Source organism: Cyclospora cayetanensis, unplaced genomic scaffold (assembly GCF_002999335.1).
Source record: "Cyclospora cayetanensis isolate NF1_C8 unplaced genomic scaffold, CcayRef3 CcayRef3_contig_164, whole genome shotgun sequence".
Classification (NCBI taxonomy): Eukaryota; Apicomplexa; class Conoidasida; order Eucoccidiorida; family Eimeriidae; genus Cyclospora; species Cyclospora cayetanensis.
Window position 1 is genome coordinate 56,754 of NW_020312108.1, and position 26,491 is coordinate 83,244.

Genomic DNA, 26,491 nt, shown 5'->3' on the forward strand with positions numbered 1-26,491 from the left:
AAACTCAAAGACTACCATTCTTTGCTTTGAAGCCCGAAATTACCGCTGACGTCTCCTTCGGTGGTTTGATAGGGGCCCTGTTGCAGTCGTCTGTGGGGCCCCTCACAAATGGCCCTGCAGGGGTCATCAACCCACACTCAACGGCACTTTGCTGAATGTTATACCGTCATGAAGTCTGATTCCTCTCCCTCTCAGAGGAGAATACAATCAGAGTGCTCGGCAAGGCAATTTCTCTTGGTGCGAGTGTGACACACAGGAATGCGGAGCTTTCTGCGTTTCGGTCTGGAATTCTTCGAAGCCAGCGAACACACGGCGGCGCACTCATGTTGTAGCAGCGTCGGCTGCTGCAGCAGCTACTGCAGCAGTGCGTCTCAAGCGCAATGAGTTGGTACTTCAGATGTCTGCTGCAGGCGCTGCATCCCGTCCAGCTGGCACCGCTTTTGCTCTTCCTGTGTGCGCTCTGCTGCTTTTGCCTATTTAGCAGTAGCTATGCTGTGCAAATACTGCAGCAGAGTCAGCAGCAGCAGCTATGTCATAGTCTCGGACCCTGGGCTGCAAAGCCTCAGCGCTTTGTGCCACAGGGGTTTCTGAGTCTTTCAGCAGCAGCAGCACCAAAAGTTACGCTAACCTCGTCCAATCCGCCGAGAAGACACTGTTCTTATCACCAGAGACCCCGCAGGCCCTTACTTGCTACTTCAGGAACAACAGTTGGAATCGCAGCTGCTGGTTCGGCAAATACTGCAACTACTGACTCTTTGCCTATATGCCCCCAAGAAGAGGACAGTTCAAAGCAGCATGTGAAGGTTTCTGCATCAGAAGCTGCAGCAGTGGCAGCAAAAGCTGCAGAAGACTCTAAGACGGCCTTCGTGTTAGATGCTTCAGTTTTTGGTGGTGCAAGTCCTTTTGCTGCGCAGCCCCTTGGCTATCAGGACGTAATGCGTGGATATGACAGGTGCTCTTCGGATGCCGTTGCGCCATTTGCTCATGCTGCTGCTGCTCCTGCCACATTGAAGGCGTCATACCTTGGGTGGTACTGCTGCCCGATCCTGCCAATAAATATGTATTTAAACATGTCTTACTTGTGTGGCTGCTGCTGCGCCTGCACCTCGGCAGGTCACTCGCTCTTCCCTTCAAAGCTCCAGATGCAGGACGAGCCCCTCTGAAAAGCCCCCCCGCGGATCCTGTAGACTTCCTTCTGAATCTGAGGAAGAGCAACAGCAGCAGCAGCAGCAGCAGCAGCAGCAGCATTTCCACCAGTGAAAGTGCTGAAAGCAGCGCCAGCGCGGCAGCGACAGCAGGACGCGGAACTGAAGCACTGCCACCAACAGATACGGACATGCGCATATTCTCCAGCTTTGACTATGAGACCTATTTTGGACCTGGTGTGCGCTACGAGCCAATACGGGACGGCTTTTTGGTGTTTCCACCCCTCTATCCAGATCGCGTCTTCATCCTCCAGGCTTCCGAGCACCCCCTGCTGCAGCAGCAGAGGCAGCAGCAACAACAGGAGGAGGAACCTGGGCCGGAGTGGCTTCGCGTGACCCCCGACGCAAAAGTTAAAAGAGCTGCCGCTGCTCTTGCTGGAGCTGACGGCTATGGGGCCCCCGAGTTCGAGCTAGGGGGCCCCCATGGAGCCACTGGAGCCCCCGGACTTATCCCAGAAAGGTCCCCCTCCTACGTGAACCCTAGAAACCCCTTCCTGAGGACTGGAAGGCTCATGGAATACGAGCGAAGAGAAGCCGACTCGGGTAAATTCGTGTGCACTGACTGGTGCCTCCAGCTACTATAGACATGCTGCAATCACCGACCTTCCGCATGTTCCCTTGACGCCACCGCGATTATTGTGGCTGCTGCTGCCGGATTTGTCCTCTCGCGTTTGATTGTTTCAGGGCCTCAGCAGCGCCAGAAGTGGGGTATGGACGACGTGAAGGGCGATATACCCAGGGGCCCCCAGGGGGCCCCAAATGACCGCTTCAAGGTTCGAGCAACATTTTCACAGTGGCTGTTTCTGCAGCTGCACAGAAGCTGCTGTCGCCGAAACTTTCGGGAGGCTGCTTGTGGTGTTGTTGCTGCTGCTGTACAGGAGTTGGTGGATTCAGTGGACTGGACTCGCGAGCACCCGACCCTTGTGGACAAGAACCACTACAAGAGGTTTGTTGGCAGCAGAAGCAGTAGCAGCAGCCACTGCTGCTGCTCTTTCTCAGTCTGCCTCCTAGTATTTGCACGAAAAAGGCTAGGAGGCTTTCATCGTCTGCTGCTCTACATGTACTGGAGCCCGAAATCTTATAGCGACTGGGTGTCAAACAGCCGGCGCGCCTGTGCTCTTTTTTCTTTGACTTGCTCTCCTCCAGCTAAGGCGCTCGGAGCCTGACTGTCTAGCTCCTCACATGGTTCTTCATAAATAAGTGGACCTTTGGGAGGGCTGGGCAGCCTTTGGGATGGCTACCTGGAGGCGTTGCGGCGCCCAGCTGCTTTGCCCCTACGATTGTCTCCCTCTGCGGCTTCTCATCTTTGTTTCAGACGTGCGATTACTGGAGTCGATGCAGGTGAATGTGCAAATATCGCAGTATATGGATATATATATATATGCTGGGAGGCAATCTTGCTCTGTGCTTCGCGTGTAGGTCCTTTTTGGAAACGGGGATAGGGGATCCAAACCGCAACACCGACAGTTACTTCGATCCTCAGTTCTTCGGAGCTGTTGAAGGGCCCCCGTATGCTGCGGATGCTGGATCTTCCTTTTCATGGGCCCTCTACTGGGTCCCCTGGCTGGCGAAGAAGCACATCAGGGGCGGTCAACCCATCAAAAGTGATTGCTTCTCCCTTGGCGGCATTGACCCCCTTCAGGTCAGCTCGCAAGGCGCACAACATGCTAAGTTATGGGCGCACAGCTTTCGGGGAGAAAGGGGGAAGAGGAGAAAGGCGCAGGTGTGAGGCCTTGGCCGTAGGCGTACACGACAGGGCAGGGCTGTGGTGTATCGGTGAATCCCGAACGTGTCTTGGCTGCCGTTGTATAAATGATTTCTTGCGCGCCTCCTCACGGGTGCTTCTCCTAGAGATGCTGCTATTGAGCTGCTTTCCCTGTTGTTTCTGCTGTATCTGCAGCTTTGGTTTTACCCAGATGGAACCCCTGAGTCGCTCCCTGGATTTTGTTCGCTAAAACTCATCACCAGGCCTGGGTGGCACCTGCCATTCCCCGTCACCTTCTGGGTGCAGGGTGCCCCTGCCCTGCCTCACTTCCAGCGCCAGAAGCGACAAGAATGGCGGCAGCAAGAGCATCAGCAGCACAAGAGGGCCCAAAGCCGCAGAACAACCTCCAAAGGATCCCACAAAACACAGCCTGTCGCTCCCCACCATGACCTCTCGAGGCCCTCCAGAGTCTCGGTGGGGCCGATCTGGAGGGAGACTGCGGAATGTGTTGCATACTGCAGCAGCTTCTGCAGGTTCGTCCGTGTCAAACACGCTTTCACGAGCTCCTTCTCGTTTGTACCTCAGCTCTTGAAGAGCTGCACCGACACTGTCCTTCCCACACACCCCGTAGTAGCTCAGCAGCTGGGGGAAAGTACGCCTTGTCATAACCCGTCTTTTGTTGGCCTTTCGGGCGGTCTGCGTTCATCCAGAAAATGCCCGCAGGTTGCCATTCCTTGCAAATCTGCCATGCCCTGTGTATGCAGACTCCTCGACAAGGGGAGCTACCAGGTGTCTATGAGCCCTCCTCCTCTGCCGCCCTCAGAACTCCCTTCTGAAGCTGTTGCAATACATTTCAATCCGGAGACGGATGTCGTTTTAGACGCCTTTGGAGGGGTGCAAGTGGGCGTCGCCGTAGGAGATCAGGAATGGGAGTGGGACGGAGGTGCCGTGGACTATGAGCAGTGGCTAAAGAGGCAAAGCGCATATCCTGACGATAATGAGCTTGAGCAAACACTGCCCCCAGAGTCAGCCACTCCACAGCCGCCCCTCAACCCCCCCTTTATTTCTCCCCCCTCCCTGCTTGTGCCTCATTCTCTGCCTGTGTCTTGCTCCTTCTGAGTCAATCGCTCTCTGCTCCGTCAATCATCGTTTTCATTCCCTTCTCGTAAGGCATATCCGTCCTCGCAGAAATCCAGACACCGTGGTAGCCTATCTCTTGCAGCAGCCTCCGCCCTTTCACTCTCCCAAGACCAGCAAAGATGGCACTGCTGGGGACACACGCAAGGAAACTGACTACTGAAAGAGACTTATAGAGTGGCAGACGAAATACAAGCGTGCATCAACATTCCACTATCACCATGGGCAAGCAGCGGAAGCAGCCAAGACCGGCGGGCCTTTTAGGCCTTTTCTTCGTGTGCTATCCTTTGCTTGAGAAAAACCTTTTCATGTCTTCCTTGCTGCTCCCCCCATTCTGCCCTTTCCCTGTCTCCCTACCGCTCTGTTTTTTCTGTGCGTACTCATTCGTAGTAAAAAAGATCGCCAGTTTGCACATAGCCAGTAAGTACACCCCTGAAAGGCGTTAGGTCCGTTGCTTGTGTGTGTACGTATCTGTGTGTGTGTATGTGCTTCATCTACTGTTTGTATCTTCAGCTTCACTCACAGTCCCCACTACGAAAATTTCAAATATGCAGACGTTCCCGATAAACACTTTTCTCGCTATTTGCCGGCTGCACTCCCCCCAGCAATCACAGGAGAGAGGCTCGAGGCTGCACTCATGAGGCCTGGGAACCCTTACTAACGACGGACTCACGATGGTAGGGAAGAAAGGAAGACAAGCAAAAGGGGGTCAAGAATGAAATGAGCACAAAGCCCTAGAGCAACAGGCGCGAAGATTGACATTTTATGTGTCTTTCCCTCCCCCCGTTTGTATCGCTCATTTTTTACCACTTGAGAAGGAAAATATTAACGGTCATTGAACGACTGCCAAGGCCAAAGCTTACTCCATAGCAACTCGAGTGGAATTGATAGTATGCCGTAGCGGCACCAAAACTCCGCAAGAGAAATCACGTACCCAGCGCAACACAAATGGCGCCGATACGCCATACAAGCGTGCTGAGCAAAAATCCCTACAAGGGAGTGCAGCGCGCAATAACCTTACAAAAGAAACATTCTCAGGCAGCCATAGCACTGAAGCACACCAAGCCAGTTTTGATAAGCGCTTGTTGCAATGCTAATCCTCATTACACATGACCAAGTTCTCAACAAAAACAAACAATACCGAGGAACTTTAACAAACGCGAAGGACGCACGGACCCTGGAGGGCTGTGCCCCCTTGAAAAATTGTTTGGTAATGGATTCACCTAGTACCGAGGGGTCATCTACTGTTCGAAGTCGATACCATGCCGACCTCATGCGCAATGGAAGTGCACTGCTAGATGACAGAATGAGCAACTGCCACGAATCTCATTGTGTGCGCGACGGTGTTGTCGCATCTAAATTTAGTAAGAGCACTCCTACCAGCTCGGTATTGGGAAGCTAGGCAGCTACCTAGCGGACCAGCTGGCTTAGTTGTGGCTGACACCCGGTCCACAGCAAAGAAGAGAGCGGGCAGCGTAGAGCGCAGCTAGAAGGGACAAGATGAAAGCAGCGGCAGTGAGACCGACGGATGCAAAAAATCCCTTCCCGTCCTGCATAACTTGTACGAGGAGCATGAACTCCGGGCGGGCGTCAATGTCTCTAGTGGTCGTAGAATATATGCAAGCCAACACCACGGTAGTGATAAAGGCCAGAGCGGCACCGACTCCAAAGAGAACGATCATGAAGACATTGCATAACTTTTCGCAGAAACAGCTGCGGACGTTCATGAAGAATGCCCCAATAACAGTCAAGGTAACCCACAGGACGCTAAGGGCTGGAGTGGGAGACAAACCGCCCCCACCACATGCCAAAATAGCTCCAGTTGCGCCATATAATCCCATAGAGAAAATCATCCTGCGTCGAACATAGTACACAGTGAGAGTGGACAATGGAAGAGCAATCAATTGCACCAGACGGTGCAACCACCCGGGGCACCTTGAGCCATTCTACATACACCAGTAGCCCCGTTAACGCATCTCACATTTACCCATGCAAAGTCCATAACACGTTATCCAGTATACAGTGGAAATATAGTAACAGGTCGCAAAGAAAAGTCAGAGCAAGAAGGGAGGCTTCTCCCCCTTATGCAGTATTCAGTGAAACTTACAAGACAGAGCCAGTGACAGACTCTCCACTGCTGACTTTAGTTGCTCTTGATAAAAGAACACATGCGGCGAAGGCGAGGACGCACGCGAGCAGCAAGCCTCCACAGTTTTGTGATGCAAATAAGAGGTCTCCCGTCTTGAACACCGAGCTGTCGTTTGAAGGATCTTTCATCTTATCCAAGTAGCCACGGAGGTATGCTGCTGTCGTACAGGTGGATATAAGACAAAAGAGTGACTGGATCCAACCAAGCACACAGAGAGGACACAAGAATATTCCGCAGACAAACAGGCCCAGCACGACAAAGGCCCCGCAAACCACGGCAAACAGAAGATGCAACCAGCCGAGGACATTGACAACTTTGGAAGCGTTTCCATCCTCATATAACGAGCTCTGTGTAAGGTCAATGTTCTGTAGGCCAGACACATCTGTAGACTGAGCACCCAAGAATATCATCAAAGCACCAACTGCAAACTGGAGCCCCAGGGCCAAAGCCCAAATTCCAACACCTGGCCCTTTGTAATTTGGTCTAACACAGCTGCATGCCATTGTGTTAACACGCTCAAGCGTCAAATGCAGGCAGGATCAAGTAGCAAAAGTTTCTACGGTATAGCCTTGGCCCGATGTGGGCGCGCAGTGCCACCCGTGGCTCGATGGGAGAGGCGAATCAAAAAAGTAAAGATGCACGCAGCGTGCTTTTGGTTGACTTAGTTCCGTCCAACAGTGGTGACCTGAAGCTGATGATGATCTCTGTTGCAAATGGGGGCGAAGCTGCGTAGACGCCTCTGGATCAGGGCGGAAGCAACGAACTGGGGTGCTTAGTTGAGCCTCTACTCAAGGCCCAAGCAGACTCTAGCTAAACGAAGACCATAAATACAACACATAAGAAGATTTATTGGAAATGCCAGATGAAGTATGCAGCGGGGTAGACTGTATCTTTGAAAGCGTACCGCAGCGAACAGGCCGTCTGTGTCCTGCAGTCCGCTTCTCTCAGCAATCCCTTGAATTTCCACTGCTAAAGCCAGTAACTCTTTCAAGGGCAAGTACAAGCCAAATTATTTATCTGGATAAAGCATTATTCACTTATTCCAAGCAGGTTCCGGTTGACCTATTCCACGTCAAATGAATGCCCATCTTCCACTAGCGGTAGGGGTACTTCTTGATCCAGAAAGAGCTTTTAAAATGCCACACTAGGTGAAATAGTGCCTCTATTTAGATTATATAGGACCTATACATCGGTAACCTGTAGATTTCCTCTTGCAAAGCGACCAGATATCAGATGGGCAATCCCGCAAGGCACTTCACTAGGCGCGGCCTTCCCCGAGTTCTTTTATGCCGCCGAACTTTTCCCTAGGGTGATGAGGTAATATGCCACGCAGCAACCGGATTAAGCTACAAATTGTGCCAGTACAAAAAATATTAAGGGACCCCAGCCGGGCCAAACCAGGTCAAGGGCTTACAGGGAGAGACCATCAGAGCTACACTCCCCATACGAGACAAGCTCTCACGCTCTAAAAGTTCGGGCTCAAGACCTATGTGTCTGAGGGAGCGTAATATTTTAAGTGGCCTTATTTGAAAAATTTTTGCCCGATAGTCCTGTTACTGGAGCTTGGTGAATGCAATCAGTGAGCGCGGCAACTGAGCTGAATGACGCAAGTGAGGATCGACAGGAATAATCCAGCTTCATTCTGCAGTTGTCTGAGACCTCCCATTCAAGGCAAAGAAAGGTCCGATGGTGATAAAAGTATTCATTGAAAGATATTAAGCTCCCATTTTTTTAGCTTGGGCCTAGAAAGAAAAGCTTCCTTCTGAATATGTCTCACATGCTAGTGAGCTATGGCTCACTATGATTGTAGCCAGTTAAAGTACATTTAGGCACTCTCTACTACTCTAGTTGCCTTTGACTACTAATTATGGTCGTCCTACTCGATGCGTAGTAGAGTTCGTTACGTACGAAATCCAGGCTCGAAACAACTTTTATACGAAGTTATTGAGTAGTTTTTACAAATTCCCCCTGTTTCGCATGCCCCTGCCCCTCAGGGATCAGACATTAATGGAGAAGACAACTATGGAGAGCCTAGCTGCCCCATCTTAGCACTCTGAGCGTTCATATTTAGTTGCACGTAGCATCTACGGTACACGCGCAAAACGCTGGTTCTTCTTGTAGTAAGTTTACAGCAGTCTGCAAAAAATTAGTTCTGCGGGCTGACAGACCAAGTATTCAATTTTCGACCAATGTTGAACAAAGTATGACTCACGTGGTTAATAGTGTTGAGCTGTAACCTAGCCTTCTACAACTTTTAAACGCAAGCCCACCAGCTGTCTGCAGGATAGTAAATGAATTCCCTGGATATGCTTTACCAGTGCCTCTACGCCGCTCAAGGCAACGTTTAGATGCAAACACTGCCGGTAAATGCGGCACGGTCCACTTCGAATCTCCAAATAACGCATTGGCGAGCATTTAGAGACAGTATGCCAGAGAGTGCCGGCGCTAAAATGTGAGTGTAGAGGGAAAACTAACGGTAGTGCCTGAGAGATTTTCAAGAATTTCTTGCAGATGAAGGTAACTATTTCAGTAGCTTCAGGCACGACTCAAGCTCAACAAAAAGTCAAGGGAATTTTGGATAGTAATCCATTCCTTCGCTTGCGTGCCTTCTCTCAAGAACCCGATATTCAACTCTTAAATAATTCTTTTTTAAATAGAGCTGGCGTGACAGATTGTGTTGAAGTGTAGCTTTGTTCCTCGAGGCATCCTTCGAAGCGACTAACACTCTGAACCAAGCAGACCCACATATCCTCCCGTAGGGAGCGAAGCTTGCAAATGCTTCCTCATCAATCATTAATGTCGCCGTTCCCAACCTCATTTTACCAGAAACTCTCGTCCGCTGTTTTCTCGGTTCTCATCAATCCTTGAATTTCGCACTTACAGGGCTCCATGAGAATTCTCTGCCTTTATACGATTGCATTCTCGCGCGGCAGAGTCCGCAAAAAAGTCGAGGAAGATTGAAACCCCCTGACGAAGCCATCAATAACAGTTCACAGCTTCAACTTATAAGGGCTTGGCAGAGTGAGAATGAACACTGCTTTGTGGTAGAATCGCAAATGATCCTAGTCATCTAGTCGCAACCTTATTCGTCTGGTCATCGTATAGTGCGTTACATTAAACCCCCTAGTCAACCAAGACAAATTATTAGGGCTTGAATTCACCGCTGACTGCCGCTTATTACAATTTCGTCCCTGTCTGTCACGAGCTCTTCGCATCCGTGTGCACGCAACAGCCAGCTGTTCCCTGAATGCTTCCGCCGCTTACGGTAGGCGCTGACACTGGACCACCAGACTCGGGCGTGAATCAGACGAGGGCTCCTTAATGTAGACCGGGGGATGCGGGAGAGCAATGGATAGATCAGTGTATCGTCGTATCCTAAGCCCCATCGTTACAAGGACAGCACACAAGGCAGACAAATAGATTCTTGTAGGCAGAATTGCAATTACTGCAGGCATGCGCTGTTGGTGTGCTCTCTCCGTCTATGGGCCTTTGGATGACTTGCATTGCGGCTTTATGATCATGTCCTGCTGGGACATAAAGTCACGCCAGAGCATGCCAACGAAGTTCAGACCTCTGTATCGTTATGATGCTCCTAAGGAATCATAAGGTCTACAGATATGAGCCGAAAATAATTGAGCAGCCTCCTTGGCAGTTGTAGAGCTGGGTCAAAGAATAAATAGGCATACTTGCTGAGTTTGTCGGCAACGACCTAGATTCTGTCATGACCCTTGACACCCGGCAGCATAACAATACAGTCGATCCTCGGTAGGTTCAAAACTTTGAAGAGCCCGAATGCCTTGCAAATGCCGGCTTGGAAGAATCGTTTGGCTTCTGTAGCTGACAAAATGGGCATGGCACTGCAGACACCACTGGTGCAAGACGCATCACAGGCCACCACATGAACTGCGAGTGTTTTTCTCTGCGGTGTGAATCCCGCCACGGCTGTATTCAGCCTTATTACGTGCATTGCGCAAGTTGTCACTGCAGAAGCAGTGTTGGAAAGTACAACCCACGAAATCCCCGCTTTTGTAAAGGAAAGCAGGCCATGCTCAACATGGTGGTGCTTAACCCTTTAACAATTGTGAATTTCTCCACTAAGACCAAAGTGGCTGCGCTACACACTCTTAAGTCACTGAGCTGTCACGGAAGCAAGTCAGCGACCTAGAGTGATTCGCTGGATTGGAAGCCTCCTGCAGTACGACTTTAGAGTGGAGTGCTTAAGGGGCAATAACAAATTTTAAAGAAGTTTTCTCTACGAACATGAGACTAATGGCTGGCTTAGACGGTTAAATGGAGCCCACACGAAGAGTTTCAGCATTTCTTTTCGCCCCACCATACCGCATAAAATTCCTTCTCCTGCCTTGGACACCGCCGATTGGCGTCAACGGAGCGGTAAGAATAACAAGCAATATTGTGGTAATTTGTTGATTTCGTAGTGTGTTGGGAAAAAATAGCTCAGCTCTCCCAAAATTTGCTGTTGAGCCAACCTCGGCATAACCCGATGGCGCAGAGCCTCTAAAAAGGGTTGAACTGTAACAATCCTCGCGGGAAGACGACCACCTCTACATCAATGGAGCCACCGTCAAGGTGATTCTCCCTCCAGTAACCATGCTGCAAGAATCATTTGTTTATCTTCAACTGGGGACTCAACTGAGGGTACATTTCCAAGCGTCTGATGAAATCTTTCGAGTGGTTGCCCTTCATCGTACTGTGATGCTTTACAGTTGGCATGACCATATTGATGCACCCATGAATATTGTTGCTGAAGAATCAGCCCTTTCTACGAGCCAATGAGCTACTACTTTTGCATCACTTCGCACGCTACCCTTCGCCGCCCAATCAGGTGTTGCGTCACGATCTACTTCTATCTCCAGATGCGTTTTACTCTGCTAGTCTACTGCGAGAGAAAATGAGATTATTGAACTACTCATTGACTTTATCCAAACCAGAAACATTCGGTGAAGAAATCGGCTGTCACGCTGCACCCACAGCCAGTGAATGAGCACAAAGGAGCTGCATCGAACCCTGCAGTGCCACCAGCTGTAGTGCTCTATCGGAGGTCTCCACAGGGGGACAAATAACAGCAGACTGAATACAAAATTCACCGAGCCTTATTAAGTGTCCTCCTACAATGCCATCCTTTACCATAACACCGTCTCTGAAAGGTCGCGCATGAGACGAATGGAGTAGCACCAGTGCGTATAGCAACACCCTCGAAGCATAGGCATTCACAACTAGCTGGACAAGGCATCTAGCTCACGCGCACACAACAGTGCGCCTCCTTGTCATGAAGTCAACACTGCTCTGCAACCAATACGATACTCCGGGAATAAATCAAGTATGTCTTTACTAATTCTTAGTTGAATACAAATGTAGTTGAAAGTGCTCAGGTTTAGCTTAGCCTACTAGGGGGTGCAGCAATGCGTGCCCTAGATATCCCTCTGCCCTGAAACCTTAGGCTCTTCGGTGTGGGCAGTTGAAAAGGTCGTGTGGAAACCAGTAAAAGCCCCTCTTCTTAGGTCGCATTGACTCGTCAGTTGATTTCCTACCTACGAAGACCTTAGATTGAACGTTATAACAATGGGCAGCCGGCGGGTCCATTGTCTCACCAGGCAAGCAATTTGAGTACAAGGCCAGAATGCTGGAGAATGGCTTACAGAGACACGCTAGAATGGGTGCAAGTGCTGACAAGGTGTAGTGCCGAGGAAGAGCCAATGGGGTCCCTAGGAGGGGCGATTCGCCGAGGTTGGTGTTAACTGTTGAAATGGTGACATAGGGACACTAAATTCTCGCAGTGCGCAAATTTCCCATAATATCGATACTCGAGTTGGGGGAAGTCGTCTGCATTCCGTCGTATCGGTGCACTTCCTGTGCTTTTGTGGGTCGAGAGTTTGGGCTGGATGCTGCATGTGGGGCTTGGCTTTTCTTGGTTTCTGCATGGGGGCACCCCTCATTGGGAGGACACGTGCCTCTGCCCTTCTACTTGTTGGTCAAATGCTTTGCTTTGCACGAGGAAGACGCTCGAGTATTATCTCTCCGAGTTGACCGTGGAAAGTAGACCGAAGATGTCGGACGTTGAGAGCACTGGTGCCCCCGAGGAGGTTCAAGTTGAGGTGGAGGAGGAAAACGTCACGGATATAAAAACCGCCATCAAGAGGGTGAGATAAAGCAATCCCTTGTATAATTTGTCGTAATGAATCCGTTTTATATCCTGAATGTGGAACTTCAAACTTTCATATCTGTCAGCAGCGCGTGCCCCACCCACAATCTCCGTCAATGACGGTCAGCATGTTGGTGTTCTTTTCTGACATCAGGAAGAATGTTAATTTCCATGCGCGCAGACTTTGATTCTGTATTCAAGATTAGCTGAATACAATCTGGCCTTGTGAGGGGCCGTTGAGTTGTTCTCCAGTTCGTTGCTTGTCGTGGCCGTCCAACCTGGGGGACACCATAATATGGAATTGCCTTTTGGATGCTGAATTTGATGTTGTGTATTTGCTCGTTAGATACCGACTGGTGCATCAGGACCTGTTTTAGCCTTCAATTTTCACGATTGCATTGTTCGAGCAGAAACATAGGGAATGAACTTAGCATGTGCTCGCTGCGCTCATGTAATGGTTTCAGGTTTTGAAGAATGCCCTGATTCACGATGGGCTGGCTCGTGGTCTGCATGAGGTTGCAAAGGCTCTAGATTCCAAGCGCGCGCAGGCATGCTTTCTGGCCGAGAGTTGCTCCGAGCCTGCCTACAAAAAACTGGTGGGGGGGCTTTGCAAGGAGCATGGTATCCCTCTGATTGAGGTGGCAGAAAGCAAGGATCTCGGCGAGTGGGCAGGACTCTGCCGCATTGATCACGAGGGTGCCCCTCGCAAGGTTGTTGGCGCTTCGTGCGTCGCCGTCACCGACTTTGGCGAGCAAAGCGAAGCCCTCACCTTCCTCCAGAACCACATAAAGTCACTTTCGCACAAAACATGCCCGTAAAGTCCTGTCTTACGTCTTCTGGTTTTCAAAACCCTGCGTAATTACAATACAGATGGGAAACTCGGTTTTTGAAGAAACCTTAATTCCTAGTGATGGGTTGTCTGCGTCTAGCTTCATTTCGCGCATAGCACCTTGGAACTATCATTCTGCTTTTGTATAAGGGGGTCTGCGCGTACATTGGCCAATGGCTCTATCTATTGACACATTGCAGTGCAAACCATAACCTACCACAGATCACCGCAGCATCCAGAAACAGATCATCTCAGGATTTGATCGCAGTCAATTGAGTCTTTCCAACAGGCACGTGGCAAGCCTATGGCGAAGTGTTTAACAGTCAAATGCCACAATTCGAGTAGCTTAGATTACGCTTCCTGAGGGGCTTAGGAAGGGTGTTAGCGTATTACTGCCCGTGCGCATGCCTTACCGTCATGAGGTTTATCTCGCTGTAGCCAGTGTATTAGGGCTGAGGCAGAGCCGCTTCAGTGAAGCCTTGCAGTGAGTAGGTGTGCTAATCGTGCTCCCCGCCGTGTGCAGAGGAAGCGGGGCGAAGAACACCACAAGTGTGAGCGCGGCAAAGTGCAACTCACCGAGGCACTTCAGCGAGCATGCAGTATCAAGCTCATTGATTTCTTGCATTGAAACGCCATCGCGAGAAAGTGGCGCCAATACGATGATGCCGTTTACGCATACTGTTCAGGAAAGTACCAAGCACATCGATGTGCAGCAAAGATGGTAGCACAAGGAAATGAGGCAAGGGTTCACTGTTCTGGTTTAACACTGCCACAAGCAGGCACAAAACTAGCAGAATTTCATGTAAAAGCATACCAAGGTTATGTTGACCTATCGACATTATTGTAGGGGAGAGAAAATGCCACCCGAAAATCTCTTTGAAGCAAGGAAGTGCGAGGTAAAAAGTGTTTTCAGCATATATGTGTTTGCATGCAAGTAGATACACTTATCTATAGACTCGCGCTGAATTTATAAAAGCAGAGCATACCCTGCTTATAGCTACACTTCGGTACATTCTGCCACTATAGTAATACTCAACTATGAACTGGTTAAGGATCGAATGACCGACTTTCCCAGAGGTGCATCTTACTTATTGTAGAGTAGAGCTAGCTCATTACACACATTAATGCTGTGTACTTGTGCAGAGGATGCTATCTGCTACTACCTGTGAATGCTCCAAGTGCCTTGGAGTGCAGCAACGCGCACCGTAGTTTATTTTCTTTCCTCATACCTGAGTCCTTGATGATTAGAGCGGAGGAAGTGGAGGGCCGTTTTGAAAAACACAAAGTAACTGTCAAATTTTGTATACAAGGTAGAGTTAAATATATCTTCACAGAATCCTTTGATGGGGGCGTTACGCTACTCAGAATAATGCCTGGTGAACGCTTACCCGTTCATTGGCTAGGTGGGCCTCGGCTACTAGGTGCCTTAGACTTTATAATATGCTCATAAGGAGTTTTTGGTACTAAATTTTGGTCAGATCATGAAAGTTCGGCAATCACTCGTCGTTTCTGTGCCTTCGGCATAACTCTGAGGCTGGTAAGAGCTATTTGCGAAATTTACTTCAGGAAGCCATATTCATAGTGGAAAAAAGACGAAAAAGGTATCTCCTGCATTAGTTAATTGTTGCACAGGAAGTCAAGGGTTGAACTTCGACTCAGCTGTCTGAAAGGAGCCTGAGTCGAAGTAGGCATTCAAAATACAGGTATCATGGGCTAATACAGTAGCAGCCATTTATACTCGGTGGCGCTGTGCTTGTTCTTGTTGGTCACTGTCATGTTCCACCCAGGGTCTCGGTAGGTAGACCCTTATCCCAAAACCCTAAGAAAAACTAAAAGATAGCTTTCGAGTGCCTTTTTTTAAAAAGAATCGTTCTCCCTACCCGCATTCTTTCGAGCTCCGAGATGAGATTAAAGGAGAGCTAGAGTAAGCGCTGTTGCACTTTCTATGCACTCCAAGCCCTTACATCTAGTTTCACACCGCATTTAGCGCACCCTCACACGAATCTTCTCTCTTCATATTAGGCTAATACCATTCGCTAGAATCGATGCTACATGAAAATCAAAAACATTGGTCTATTCCTTACTAGCTCCTAATCAGATAGAAGTAGTGTAGTAGAAACGTCCGAGTCGAAATTGAGCCACCTGTCCCTTCGACCCCGAATTCAAGACACACCCCCTCGCGCTCCGTACTTTTTTGCGGGCAGAGCTGCATTACAACACCTCTCATTAGGCTAGTTGAATTTTAGATGACAATTAGTATTGGATTGTGTAATTAATATGTCTGCTAATATGGCTACTTTCTGCAGAGTAGCGTGAGCTCCGTGCAAGTAGGCTCAATGTTGCGTGCGCGTGCACTGAATTATAGATGCAACTAGTTATCAATGCTCGGAATGCTCAGAGGGTGCGTTAGCGCCCACCGGTGCTGTTACTCTCCTATGAAATGGGAACTATGAGGGGCGGGAGTACGGAGAGGCGAAAACTCCTACACCGAAAGAACCTCGTTACATCTTTGCATTTTTAGAGCAGAGTTTTTCTAGCGAGGGCTTCGATAATGCACTACAGTTGACGGTGCCGCATGATTCGAGGCTGCTTTCCCCGGCTTATCCACCGGCTGCTGATGCAAAGGGAAGTCCGCTTTCCTCGGGAATCTTGCACGGTTTTGATTGCATCAACTGGTTAAACTTTTATCTTTTTTCGGATATAGTCTGAAAGAAAAATGGTCTGGCGATGGAAGTAGACTGCAACCCAACAGCTGTTTGGGTGGCAGAGGCCAGCGTGCAAACTGATGCGAACGCAGTAGCTCCTCAGCTAGTAAAACGGCCTGATTCTACAGCCAGCAAAATGTTTATAGATACACCGATGAGTTCGTGCCAACCAAAAACTATCGAGGCACAAAAACGGGCAGGCACTCGAAAAATTCTTCTAGGCATTTGAAATGTACCTTTTGTTGTACCCTCAGGTGTAGAGAAACAAGAGCTCCATGCAGCATGTTTACTGGAGGTAGAAGCGCCTCAATGGTGGGTGTATCGATGTAGAGGGCATCGTCTGCCTGCAAAGATTAATACAGTTCAACCTTTTATAGAGGCCCTGACTTATCGGGTTATCACGAGATTGGCTCGACAGCAAGCGGTAGAACAGAATACTGGAACACTGGCATATATCAATATATCGCTAGAGTGAGAAAAAATAAAATGAGTTTTGCATAAGCCATGGCGTAGACGAACAGCTTACTTACCAGTGCTTAATCTCCGAAGTTTTTCGCCAGCTGGTCGTAAGGTGGGGAGCGACACGGTGATTAAGCAGCCAACCGGTGGTGCTTCCAAAGACTACGCTTCAGATTTCGAAAGCAGAAGATGCAAGTCATGCGCCCTTGGCTCATAAGGAAGAGCCGATTTGATATTGGAAGATATAGATCTTGGGGCTGTCAACCAGCCCTAGTCTACGGTCCAGGGTGGATGAGAAGCCCGAGGCAATAAGCGCTCATGCTCAATCATTGAGCCATTGAAAGCTTAGATACTCCTGTTGTGGGAGCTCAAGTCATATCATCAGGAAGTACAAGCACATGAAAACCAGCAAATAACTTGTTCAGCCTAGCTGGGCCCAGCAGAAGCAGGATACCCGGCAAGCAAAGAGGGCGCATCAGGAAAATGGAAACGCCTCCACGCAGGCGGTGGCGTAGAAAAGCGGGGTGAACAGAATAGAGCCGCAGTTGTAGACCCACCGGTGGTAAATCATTCTCTTGCATACACAAGTCTACATTAAAAGTAAAAGTAAATAGTTGCTCACGTAACTAAACATTGAGTGTAAAGTGGATCTGCACTTCGAGGAAGATGTGAGAAGCACAATCTGCCTATTCATTCGCTAGTGCAGTCCCTGGGACTCAGTTTGCTTACAGGTGGCAGAATGAAAGGAAATGCAAGTTAAGCGCGGCTAAATGATTGTTTGCTTCGGAATTCAGCCCTATCAGCAAGAACCCCAGCCTCTATGCTTGAGCCCTTGCACCACGACGTAATCCTAGCGTGCCACTCAGTGAGAACCGAGTGGAAGGCCCGCATGCGGCCATAGCTGCTCGCCATGAAGAAGAGTCTGCCAGCAAGCGCTCGGAAAAAGCAAACTTTTCTATAATTAACAACGCTAATTCCATATGTGGTGAGCGTGGTAGAGTCAGTGCATAAACAAGGAAAGGCAGACTCTTCCCACAGGCGGCCCGGCAGGAAACTACGAAAAGAGGACGCTCAACGTGCACTCATCTTGCTGGCTGTGCGACTGCTTTTTATCATGCAGCCCAATCGAGCTTGCTACTAAGAGAACTCAGGAGTGAACAAGACTCAAGGGGGGGGGTTGGCGGCTGTGCGGAATGAAAACGAGCTGCCAGCAGGCTGGCCATCGGCTGGTCGGCCACCGCACTCTAATGAGTTGCTCGCTATGTCAGTTCCAGGCTGTATTCCACGTTACTGAAAGCCGCCATAGCATGAAGAGGTGATTGAGCCGTAGGGAGACGATCCTATCTGAAGACGCAAAGTGCAAAAATAGGCCTCGCTCTTGGGCAATGCCTGCCGGAGGTCCCGAAAAAGGACAGAGGTGGCGCAAGTGCGTCAACCTTAAGCCCCTGAACACGATTTTTTTTTAAAAATATAAATTTTCATGCGTCAGAACTGCGAAATACTTGGCAAACTACACAGATTAACATCTACTCGACACGTAGCTTCACAAACTCCTTACAGATCCTCATTTACCGTAATGACGGGCACCAAACAGTATTTCACGCTCACAAGAGTGTAGTATACATTTATGCTGTTTGGACTTGTCGGTTCCTCAGCTTAGTCAAATCGGTAAGTCAAACCAGAATTAATGTTTACCTCTCAATGAGGAGCGAGTGACTGTCCACATGTACGAGGTTCGTAGCGTTTAGAAGAAGTGTTCAAGGGGACCAATAGCAGCTACGGCGTGCCCTTGAGCTGGGGCAGAACAGACTGTGTTGAGTTGGCATGTCCTCATTTCATTCTACGAGAACAGTTCCAGGAATTCCACGTTTTGGCCGCAGAAAATGGGCCAGATCCGGAAAAAGATTGGAGCAGTCAAGGCGTGGCCTTGACCTGTGTGCACTCGCAAGGACGTTGTAAGGTTCCATGAGCTTGCATCTTAGAGACGAAATCTCATTACTGGTGAACTTCTGAGCTGCTTTCTCCTTGACTCATTTTCAGGAAACGTAGTGTACGACCTGTATAGAGAAGGCTGATGCCGCAGCATCTGCCTTACAAACCTTCAGGTACTTGCACTGCAGTATTATGAGCTTCATTTCCTCCAAGCTGGTGACGGAATAATACCGGGGTAGGCGCGATTCTAGTCCAACACGCTGCGAGCTCTCTGAAGCACCAAAGTAATGCTTGCTGCTCTCGCCGCTTCGTCGCGAGCAGCGGTGTCCAGCGCACAGATCGGGATTCTATGCGAAATAACTAACAAAAAATGTGCAGGCTTACTTTTATCATCTAAACAAGCCATTAAGAATAATAATATTTATCGTAGGTTGTTTGAAGTAAACTTTCAAAAAGTTTGCTTCAAGCTTACATAATTCACTCGAAAGTCGTACTGTGAAGGCGTCCATGCCAGCGAATCAATCTGGGGCTACCAAGTATATTACTGACGCGCTTCAGCGACGCTACATTGGTTTATGATTATGTAGCGCGGCCACTTTTGTCTGTTACTATGCACACTGCGAAGAAAAAGCTCTCTCAGTCTTTGTGGTGACCTGAGTTGCGTCCTGCAGCAGAGGCGTATGAGGTGTCATGCCCGTTTTGTCAGCTTCTGGAGCCAAAAAAACTCTTCTAAGTCGGGCATTTGCAAACCATTCCATTTAGTCAAAAAATTTGGACTGACTAAGGATGGACTTTATGATTTAGTTGCCGGATGTCAGGGGTCACGACAGCATCTAGGTTGGTCGACAGACTTAGCAAATACGCCCATTCCATTCCTTGGTTCAGCTCTGCTACGGCCGGGAAAGCCGCTCAATCATTTTTGCCACTTGTAGCCCTCATGATTCCTCAGCAGTATCATAACGACATAGTGATTTGAACTTTCTTCGGGTGTTCTCGCATAACTTGGACCCGCCTTAAACACTGACCATACGTCGCCACTGCAAGCCATTCTAGGGTATATTGGCAGAAAGAGCACATCAACAACACTTTTTTGTAGTATTGGAAAAAGGCCCTTTATGCTCCACAGAATCTCAAGTTGAAGGTGCCACAGAGCGATTCCTGGCTTCCTGAAGAAGTTTCAAAGTCCTCCAGATTACTCGCGGAGCTTGTCGCGCAAGCAGTGTACTTTGTAAAGGTAAAGCCTTTGCAATAAGCGATTGAAGTGATGGATTCTAGGATTTTGAGCGTCGATGACGCACTAGAGGGAGGTAAAAGTGTTCTGGTGTGGGAAACGCCAGCATCAGTTTAAAGGCTTTTAGTTGCCGCATTCGTTGCCTACGAAGGTTTCCGTGGCTATGAATGGCTAGCAACACTTGCTGACATGAATTGTAATATTTGCATTTCTTAGTGGCTGCCCTTCCCTAGCACATGATCGGCTTGAATTAGCAATCTTCATCTGTGTAGCGCTTGAAAAAGTGTCGATTACTATTGTTCAGATGCTCTCTACACTCAGATATTCGCGCGGCCACTCTCATATATACTCTCCCTACAGTATTCTATCTGCTTTCTCTAGGAATAACAAGTTAGTTCTACTGTGCGCGCAGGCTGTATTTGCATGCAAACATTGCTCTGTGCCGCGCTAGAGCCATGCTGAACGCATGTGGACCTGACGTAGAGGCACAGAGCATGATGATGTTTGTTTCGAAATGATGGAGGTAAAAGTAGCGAGCACTTTATCTTATACTAAATCGGTTGTAGTACGCTAAGACCTAGGAAGGTGTGACTATTTGGTATGGCTTTCGGTGTATTTCATTTATTGCAGAATGCTGTAGGATGGATGTCAGAAGGCGCAGTGTCATGTGGGTGAGCTCTAGATGCGACATGCAACTAGGTGTAAAAGTTCGAAGTGTTTAGATGGTGTAGGCATGCACATCGTTGCTGTCCGCCACCTCTCATGTTAGAGCGCTGAGGGCTACGTGCAGGCGAACAGGGGGGTTCTTCACAGAACACATTTGAACTCGGTGAAACCTTCGATATAATTCAGAGTGGCGAGTGTTTGTGCGGGGACCGTGAATAGCTTGTTACATTCTCGTCCATCGCCCCTAGAGATTTTGACATCAGGGGAAAAGGGCAACGTGGATGCGCGTCGCTGCACCGTGTATGGCCGCTAATCGCTTACAGCTAGATGCAGATCGCATTAAGCCCACGCACACACAACACCGCATCTTCTCGTAACGAGCTAAAAGTAGTCAGCAATAATAAGAGATACGAATCGACAAATAATCTAATCATTTCTATATTGAACCCTTGTACAACTATGTGTGGATAGAAGTGTAAAATAGTCCTTCAAACCACTACAGAAAGTGTCAAAGTGCAGCCTAGCCTGATACAAGGGTCGGTAAATGCACCGTAGCCCTCTTTCTCCCAATATTCCGGAAGTTCGAGGGGAGAGGACTAGGAGAGAGGGGGGAGCTTCTATAGAAGAACGCTCCGTATATCACACTTAAGTATCGCAGAGCCAAATCACTGTGCAAAATAAGACGAGCAGCATGCCTAACTCAACAATTGTCTACTAATTCTTAATAGGAGTACAGTCAGCTTAGTAGCAAATGTATAAGTAGAGCTGAGCTCGCCGCAACAATGCAAAAGCCAGAGATGGCACAATGAAGTGACCGTGACAAGTGGGGTTGAGGCAACTTTCCGCTGGATTTTTTGGTCTATCCATTGCGGGGTTTTGCCGTAAGTGAAGTCTGCGGAAGATGAAGGAGGCCTAAACAACCCACCATCGTGAAGGCATATTTTTACTTTACAGTTGTTCTTTGCTTCCAGCCCAGTAGAGGAGGCAGGCAGTAGATAAAGAGACCGCTAATCCACACGTGTAGGCAAGCAATTACTGCACTATCACTAGTTTTGTGTATAAAACTTCAATTTAAGCAACAATTAGTGAGTGGGAAGAGAGGCTACTGTATGTTACAGTGTGGCTTCTGCGTCTGCATGTGACTAGAAGTCAGCAGGACGTCTGGCGGGTACGCATGCACCCCCGAAAACCCTGCTGCAGTTCCTTTTCATTTTGTTTGCTTCTCAAATCTGTTTACAAGTGAAGATGGCAGCAGCTGAGGCTATAGAGAAGAGGGAGGACGCGGGGCCCCCCTCCCCTGACACCCCTCCGCCCACGGAGGTAGGCTTTGCACAACCCAAGAGTCCTCATGCCCCCCAATACCCACAGTACATATGTTAGGTGCTTCTGAAGGGGCTATAGGGTGTCGGCGGCCTTGCTGGCATGCACCCAACCTTTCCAATGCTTGAAACCTGGCTTGCATAGCGTACTTCTTGGTTCTTGAAATGCGAGGCTGAGCATGACTCGACGGGTTCTTGTTTCTTGTTCTCTCACTTGCATGTCTGTTACTGTTGGGAGTGTGATTGTTGTTGCTCCCTACCTTTGCCTTTTCGCAGTGCTATGATGCTTTTCTCTTGGTGTACCATAAGGGTGAAACTGTAGCGCAGAATGGGTTCATACATACCATGGCCTAGTACACGTGTTTTGTCTGGAACAACAAACCTGTGTAAACTCTGTCTGGTCTGCGGCTGTGGTTCGTTGTAGCAGCCCGCATCACAGCAGGCCTTTGACTTCGGTGAGCGGCGTAAGAAGAAGAAGGAAAAGAAGCCTGAAGACCACGGTATGTGCCACGGAGCAAATGCACGCACGCCGACACAAGGACGGATAACTCGGTGTTTTTGTCTTCTGTATGCGATGAAGGGGAATACAAGCCGTCCCTTATGCTGGTTCGGGGGTTCCTTGGGTGGCCATTGGTCCTAATGATCTTCTTGTGCTTCCTTCATTCCACCGTATATTTGTACTTACTTCTCCTTTACTGCCCCACGGCGTTTTGCGCCTGGGGTATGCATGTAACTTGTGTCGCATTCGCATCATGGAAATCCGCTTGAACGGCAAGCAGTACTGTTGCTGCGATTTGCAGCGATGTTCAGCCACTGTAGCAGCACACGTAGCACAAGGGACGATATAGCGAATGTAATACTCGCAGTCGCTGGTGTAACAGCAGCAACAGTTGGGGCATGAGCAACGGTTACGGGAGGAGCACCAAGATGTTTCCTGCTGTTTGCGTTTTGTGCTGCTGCAGATGACGGTTCTTCTCAGCCTTTTGTGGACGGATCCGGTCAGGTTTTTGTCCGGGGGCACGTCTACACCTACGAAGAGGTGAGCAGCTACTTCTACACTTCAGCATGGAATTAACTGCCCAGCAGGTCTCCGGTGTGTTCTGGCGAGAGAGTATGCAGTCACTCGCAGAGAATCGGTCCAGATGTGGTGTCTCCCGGCCGGCATGCCCGCGTTTCTAATGGATTTTGTGTGTATATGTTGTATACTCCTTCCGCACCTTTGCCATCGTCCATTTGCTCGGTATTGGCACTTGAGGCTCGCCAACTTTGCCGCAGATGCTGACCAGAATTCAGGAGTTGATCGTGAAGAACAACCCGGACTTGGCGGGATCCAAGCGTTACACAATCAAACCCCCGCAGGTCGTCCGCGTAGGCTCCAAAAAGGTGCGTCAAAAGGCGTGCGTGCACAGCGGCGGGATCATCTGCAGTGGGATCGGTTACGATTGGGCTTAGTCTTGCCTTCTAGAACAGGGAGGGATGTACCTGGTTTCACTGCGTCTCCATGCGGAAACAGCTTTTTTGACTTTTTCGGATTCAGGCGGTTACGCCTGGACTGTGTGAATGTCATCTCATTCTTGCTGGGCTCTCGACTGTTTTCAGGTTGCTTGGATAAACTTCAAGGATATTTGCGGCATCATGCACAGGCCGAGCGAGCACGTGCTGCAGTTTGTTTTGGCAGAGCTCGGTACGGTTTGGGGGCCTGGATTTTTGGGCCCTGTGTTGCTGCTTCTCCTCCACCCAGACGTGTTTCCCCACATTTTGTGTGCTGCCTGCGTATACACGCAACCGCGCTCTGCGTGGCTGCCTCTGCACTTCGACGTCGCTGCCTCTGGGTGCGCCATCTCCACTGTGCGTTTCCAGGAACTGAGGGGTCCATAGCGGGGGATGGTCAGTTGGTGTTGAAGGGAAAATACGGCCCGAAGCACATTGAGGCGCTTCTCAGGAAATACATCAGTAAGTCGGCTAAAAGGAGACCAAGGGGTCACCCTTGATAGGGGCTTCTGCCGGCGGAACGGCGGTTGGGGGGAGGGGGGGGGTGCTGGTGCTTGTTTGGTTGTGCGTGTTTGTAGCACGCGCCAGAGCGTCCTCCCTGCCTAGCGCGCATTTTCGTTCATGCAGGAACGCTAGGGGTATAGCGCTGCCCGTCTCTTCTTAGATCATGCTCGTCTTCTGTGCGGTCTTCGTGTTTGCATACTTGCAGCGGAGTATGTAACGTGTCAAATGTGCAAGTCCCCAAACACCACCATGACACGCGACTCCCGCACGCGTCTGTGGCATCAGGCTTGCAGTGCCTGCGGCGCGAATCGCTCTGTCACAACCATCAAGTCTGGCTTCCACGCAGTTGGCAAGGGAGAACGCCGCAAGGCCAAGCTCGGCTAAAGGCACCTTAAAGTTTCAAGTGTGCTTGGATGCCTGGCGGGGGTCGGAGGAGCTGTATATGCGCAGATGCCCCCAAAACGCGACCCTCCGGCCCCCGAGAGGCATTGTCAATCACGACGGACTTTGGGGCTCTTTTGAGATTAGCTGGGATATGGGGTGACTGCCAGGCACGGGACAGCGATTGAGGCTGTTTCTGGGTCCTTTCAGGGAAGGCTCACTGGGGGCAGAAGGCAGAGCAGAGAGGAGGGTGAGCAGACTGCTACCTACCAAGCAGGTGGCATGGGGGCTAAAAGTTTACACAAGGCAAGCAGCCACATGACTTGCTGCCTGGACTAACTGATGCAGGGTTTTAAGGACTCCACATGGAGACCAGAGAAAAGAGGAGGCGACGCGGGAGACCTGCATCGCTTTTCATCTCGTTTTTCCTGGCATGTTCCTTATTACCGCATTAAATTGGCGACGCCTCGTTTTGCTCTTGCGTTTATAGATATGCACTTTTGTAAGTGGGTAAAGTTATAACGCTGTTAGTAGGCGCAACGCCGTACACCACCATGGTCTCCTACTTGCAGATTGGCGACTATTATCGATATATTGGGAGCCCATTGCAGCTGCCTCAGGTGCACAGGCTATTTACTCATAGGGGCATGCACTTGTGCACGAATGGAACTGAGCACACATGTATGTGAACAAGGTGAGGGAATATAATGCAGATAGGAAGCGGCCGCCCTTCTCTTCAAGGATGAGGCACGCGCATTTTTCATGGAAGTGGAGGCTTTCAAGGCTACTCAGCGACTTGGCAGCTGGGCGCACATTAGGGCACGACCATCCTACGTTTCGAATTGGAATCCATGCCCCCCAAACCCAACTGGCCCCTTCCGCCAATGAGTAACGCAGCCCGCCTCGGTGCTGGCAGGGCCTGACCACCGGCCTCTCAGAAGAAGCTGTGATTAGAGAACTTAGGTCTGCAGACGTCAAGGCAGTCGCCGCTGCCGTTGCTGTGCTCATGTCGGCCAGCCGAGTTTGTTGCTCAACACTCAAGGAGTCCCTCTTTCTCTGATCTCCGGCATTCGTTTTGCGCTGTGTGCCTCAAAATCGACCTTTGCTGCGTGGTGAAAAGCCATCCACAGCCCCCTCTCCAGCATTCTTCTTTCCTGAGTTTTCTCTACATCGTACGTCCTTCGAGCACTAGCGCTGCATTCGCCGCCCTAGGCTTTTTGCATTCGCTTCTTCTTGAATCGGCCTTCACGTTGGCAGTGACCCCCATAGATCTACCCCGGAGTGTGCTGCTGGCTCCCGCGCATCTCTCAAAAGGCGTACTGAATTTTTCCCATTAAGATTTCTTTTTGTGCTCTGCAAACATCTGAGGGAATGAGCGAGGAGAGCAATCCCACGGCCCTCCCACAATGCGGACGCGTAGACTCACTGAACACCCCTACTTTGTGATGCGAACGTAAAGTGCTCAAGCCATGGCTCTAGGAAACGCACTGAGCAATTGAATAAGGCAACCATGAGTATCAGCTGTGGTGCGGCAGCTGCTGCAGTGGGTGAAATGCTTGACATCACCGTCTTACAGCACTGCTACATCATCAGCTGCCGTGGCACGAGTGAACAAAAAGAATAATTAGTTGCTCTAATAAACGGTAGGCCGCCTATACGAGTCGTGGGGCCGTGCCTAGGCACGTCTATGTAAACTAACTGTTCTAATGGCCTGACTTCTGCTGCTGCTGGCTGCTGTAGGGGGCAGGCGCAGCAGCTGATTTACAGGCTTGTACAAACTGCCTGCCGTTTGAATGTACACAAGCGCGATGGCATGGAAAGGCTGACTGCGGAGCTCGCCGCCCCCGAGCTAAAAGGAAGAAAAGCTAACATTACGATGCCCAAGAACCCCATTAATGGAAGCCCTTAAGGCCTCCAAGAACAATGTATTTCGTGAATGATTCTGCGAAAAAATGTGCAAGAATGCATTCTTATTAGGTGATGCAAGACAAGGAAGGTGAGCACGAGCAAGCTGGAAGAACTAAGGGGCTGGAGGAGTAGCAGACACCCGTGAGGATAATGAGCAATGACGGGGGATACTACAGCGTTTGGAAAGAGATGTATATAGGTGTGTTAGTAGATGATCGCCTTAAGTAATGGACGGAACGGACAAAACGACGGGAAACCGCTGCTCGACAAACAGAGTACGGGGCCGACTGGACAAAAAAAGAAAAGACATAGGTCTTGCCATGAACGCGTCTTATATGTACAGAAGCGCAATCAAAACTCGGACCCCCAGAGAATTCACGGCAACTAAAAAAGAAGCGCATATGAGTTTCATCCGACAGAAATGGCTTAGCTGCGGTGTGCTGTTAAGTGTTGTTGCTGAAGGGAAGCCGATCCGCGATTATCAAATACGAACGAATGACAATCTTAGCATCTGATGAATAGCATCAGGACAGAATAAGCAGAAAATTTGTGTTTTGTTGTTGCGTTCAGGTTTTTTTTTTAAAGCATCGGACAAAGAACGCGGCCCAGGGGAGCCGGACGCCCTACGGTAGCTGCATGGGTGTTTACACTTGTGACTCAACCGCTTGGGACTGGAATATTGTGCAAATTTACGGCGACCAGCTTAATTC

The 26,491-nt window shown here is 49.6% G+C and overlaps 4 protein-coding genes across 4 annotated transcripts; 3 read left to right on the forward strand and 1 right to left on the reverse strand.

The window, feature by feature from the left end:
* Window positions 1-1,336: 1,336 nt before the first annotated feature.
* Window positions 1,337-4,708, forward strand: LOC34621931. Its single transcript, XM_026337092.1, has 7 exons — window positions 1,337-1,748; window positions 1,890-1,978; window positions 2,015-2,151; window positions 2,625-2,847; window positions 3,106-3,404; window positions 3,675-3,935; window positions 4,561-4,708. Exons 1-7 carry the CDS (start codon window positions 1,337-1,339, stop codon window positions 4,706-4,708), a joined length of 1,569 nt encoding a protein of 522 aa, XP_026192877.1.
* A 766-nt stretch (window positions 4,709-5,474) lies between these two features.
* LOC113147228 lies at window positions 5,475-6,699 on the reverse strand. The gene is made up of 2 exons (XM_026337091.1): window positions 6,155-6,699; window positions 5,475-5,901 (listed from the first exon to the last, which is right to left on the reverse strand). Exons 1-2 carry the CDS (start codon window positions 6,697-6,699, stop codon window positions 5,475-5,477), a joined length of 972 nt encoding a protein of 323 aa, XP_026192876.1.
* A 5,562-nt stretch (window positions 6,700-12,261) lies between these two features.
* On the forward strand, window positions 12,262-13,174 carry LOC34621932 (40S ribosomal protein S12). The gene is made up of 2 exons (XM_022735117.2): window positions 12,262-12,354; window positions 12,821-13,174. Exons 1-2 carry the CDS (start codon window positions 12,262-12,264, stop codon window positions 13,172-13,174), a joined length of 447 nt encoding a protein of 148 aa, XP_022586488.2.
* An 8,249-nt stretch (window positions 13,175-21,423) lies between these two features.
* Window positions 21,424-23,876, forward strand: LOC34621933 (eukaryotic translation initiation factor 2 subunit 2). The gene is made up of 7 exons (XM_026337101.1): window positions 21,424-21,498; window positions 21,922-21,997; window positions 22,460-22,536; window positions 22,773-22,880; window positions 23,097-23,181; window positions 23,358-23,450; window positions 23,698-23,876. The coding sequence occupies exons 1-7, from the start codon at window positions 21,424-21,426 to the stop codon at window positions 23,874-23,876; spliced, it is 693 nt and encodes a 230-aa protein (XP_026192886.1).
* The last annotated feature ends 2,615 nt before the right edge of the window (window positions 23,877-26,491 follow it).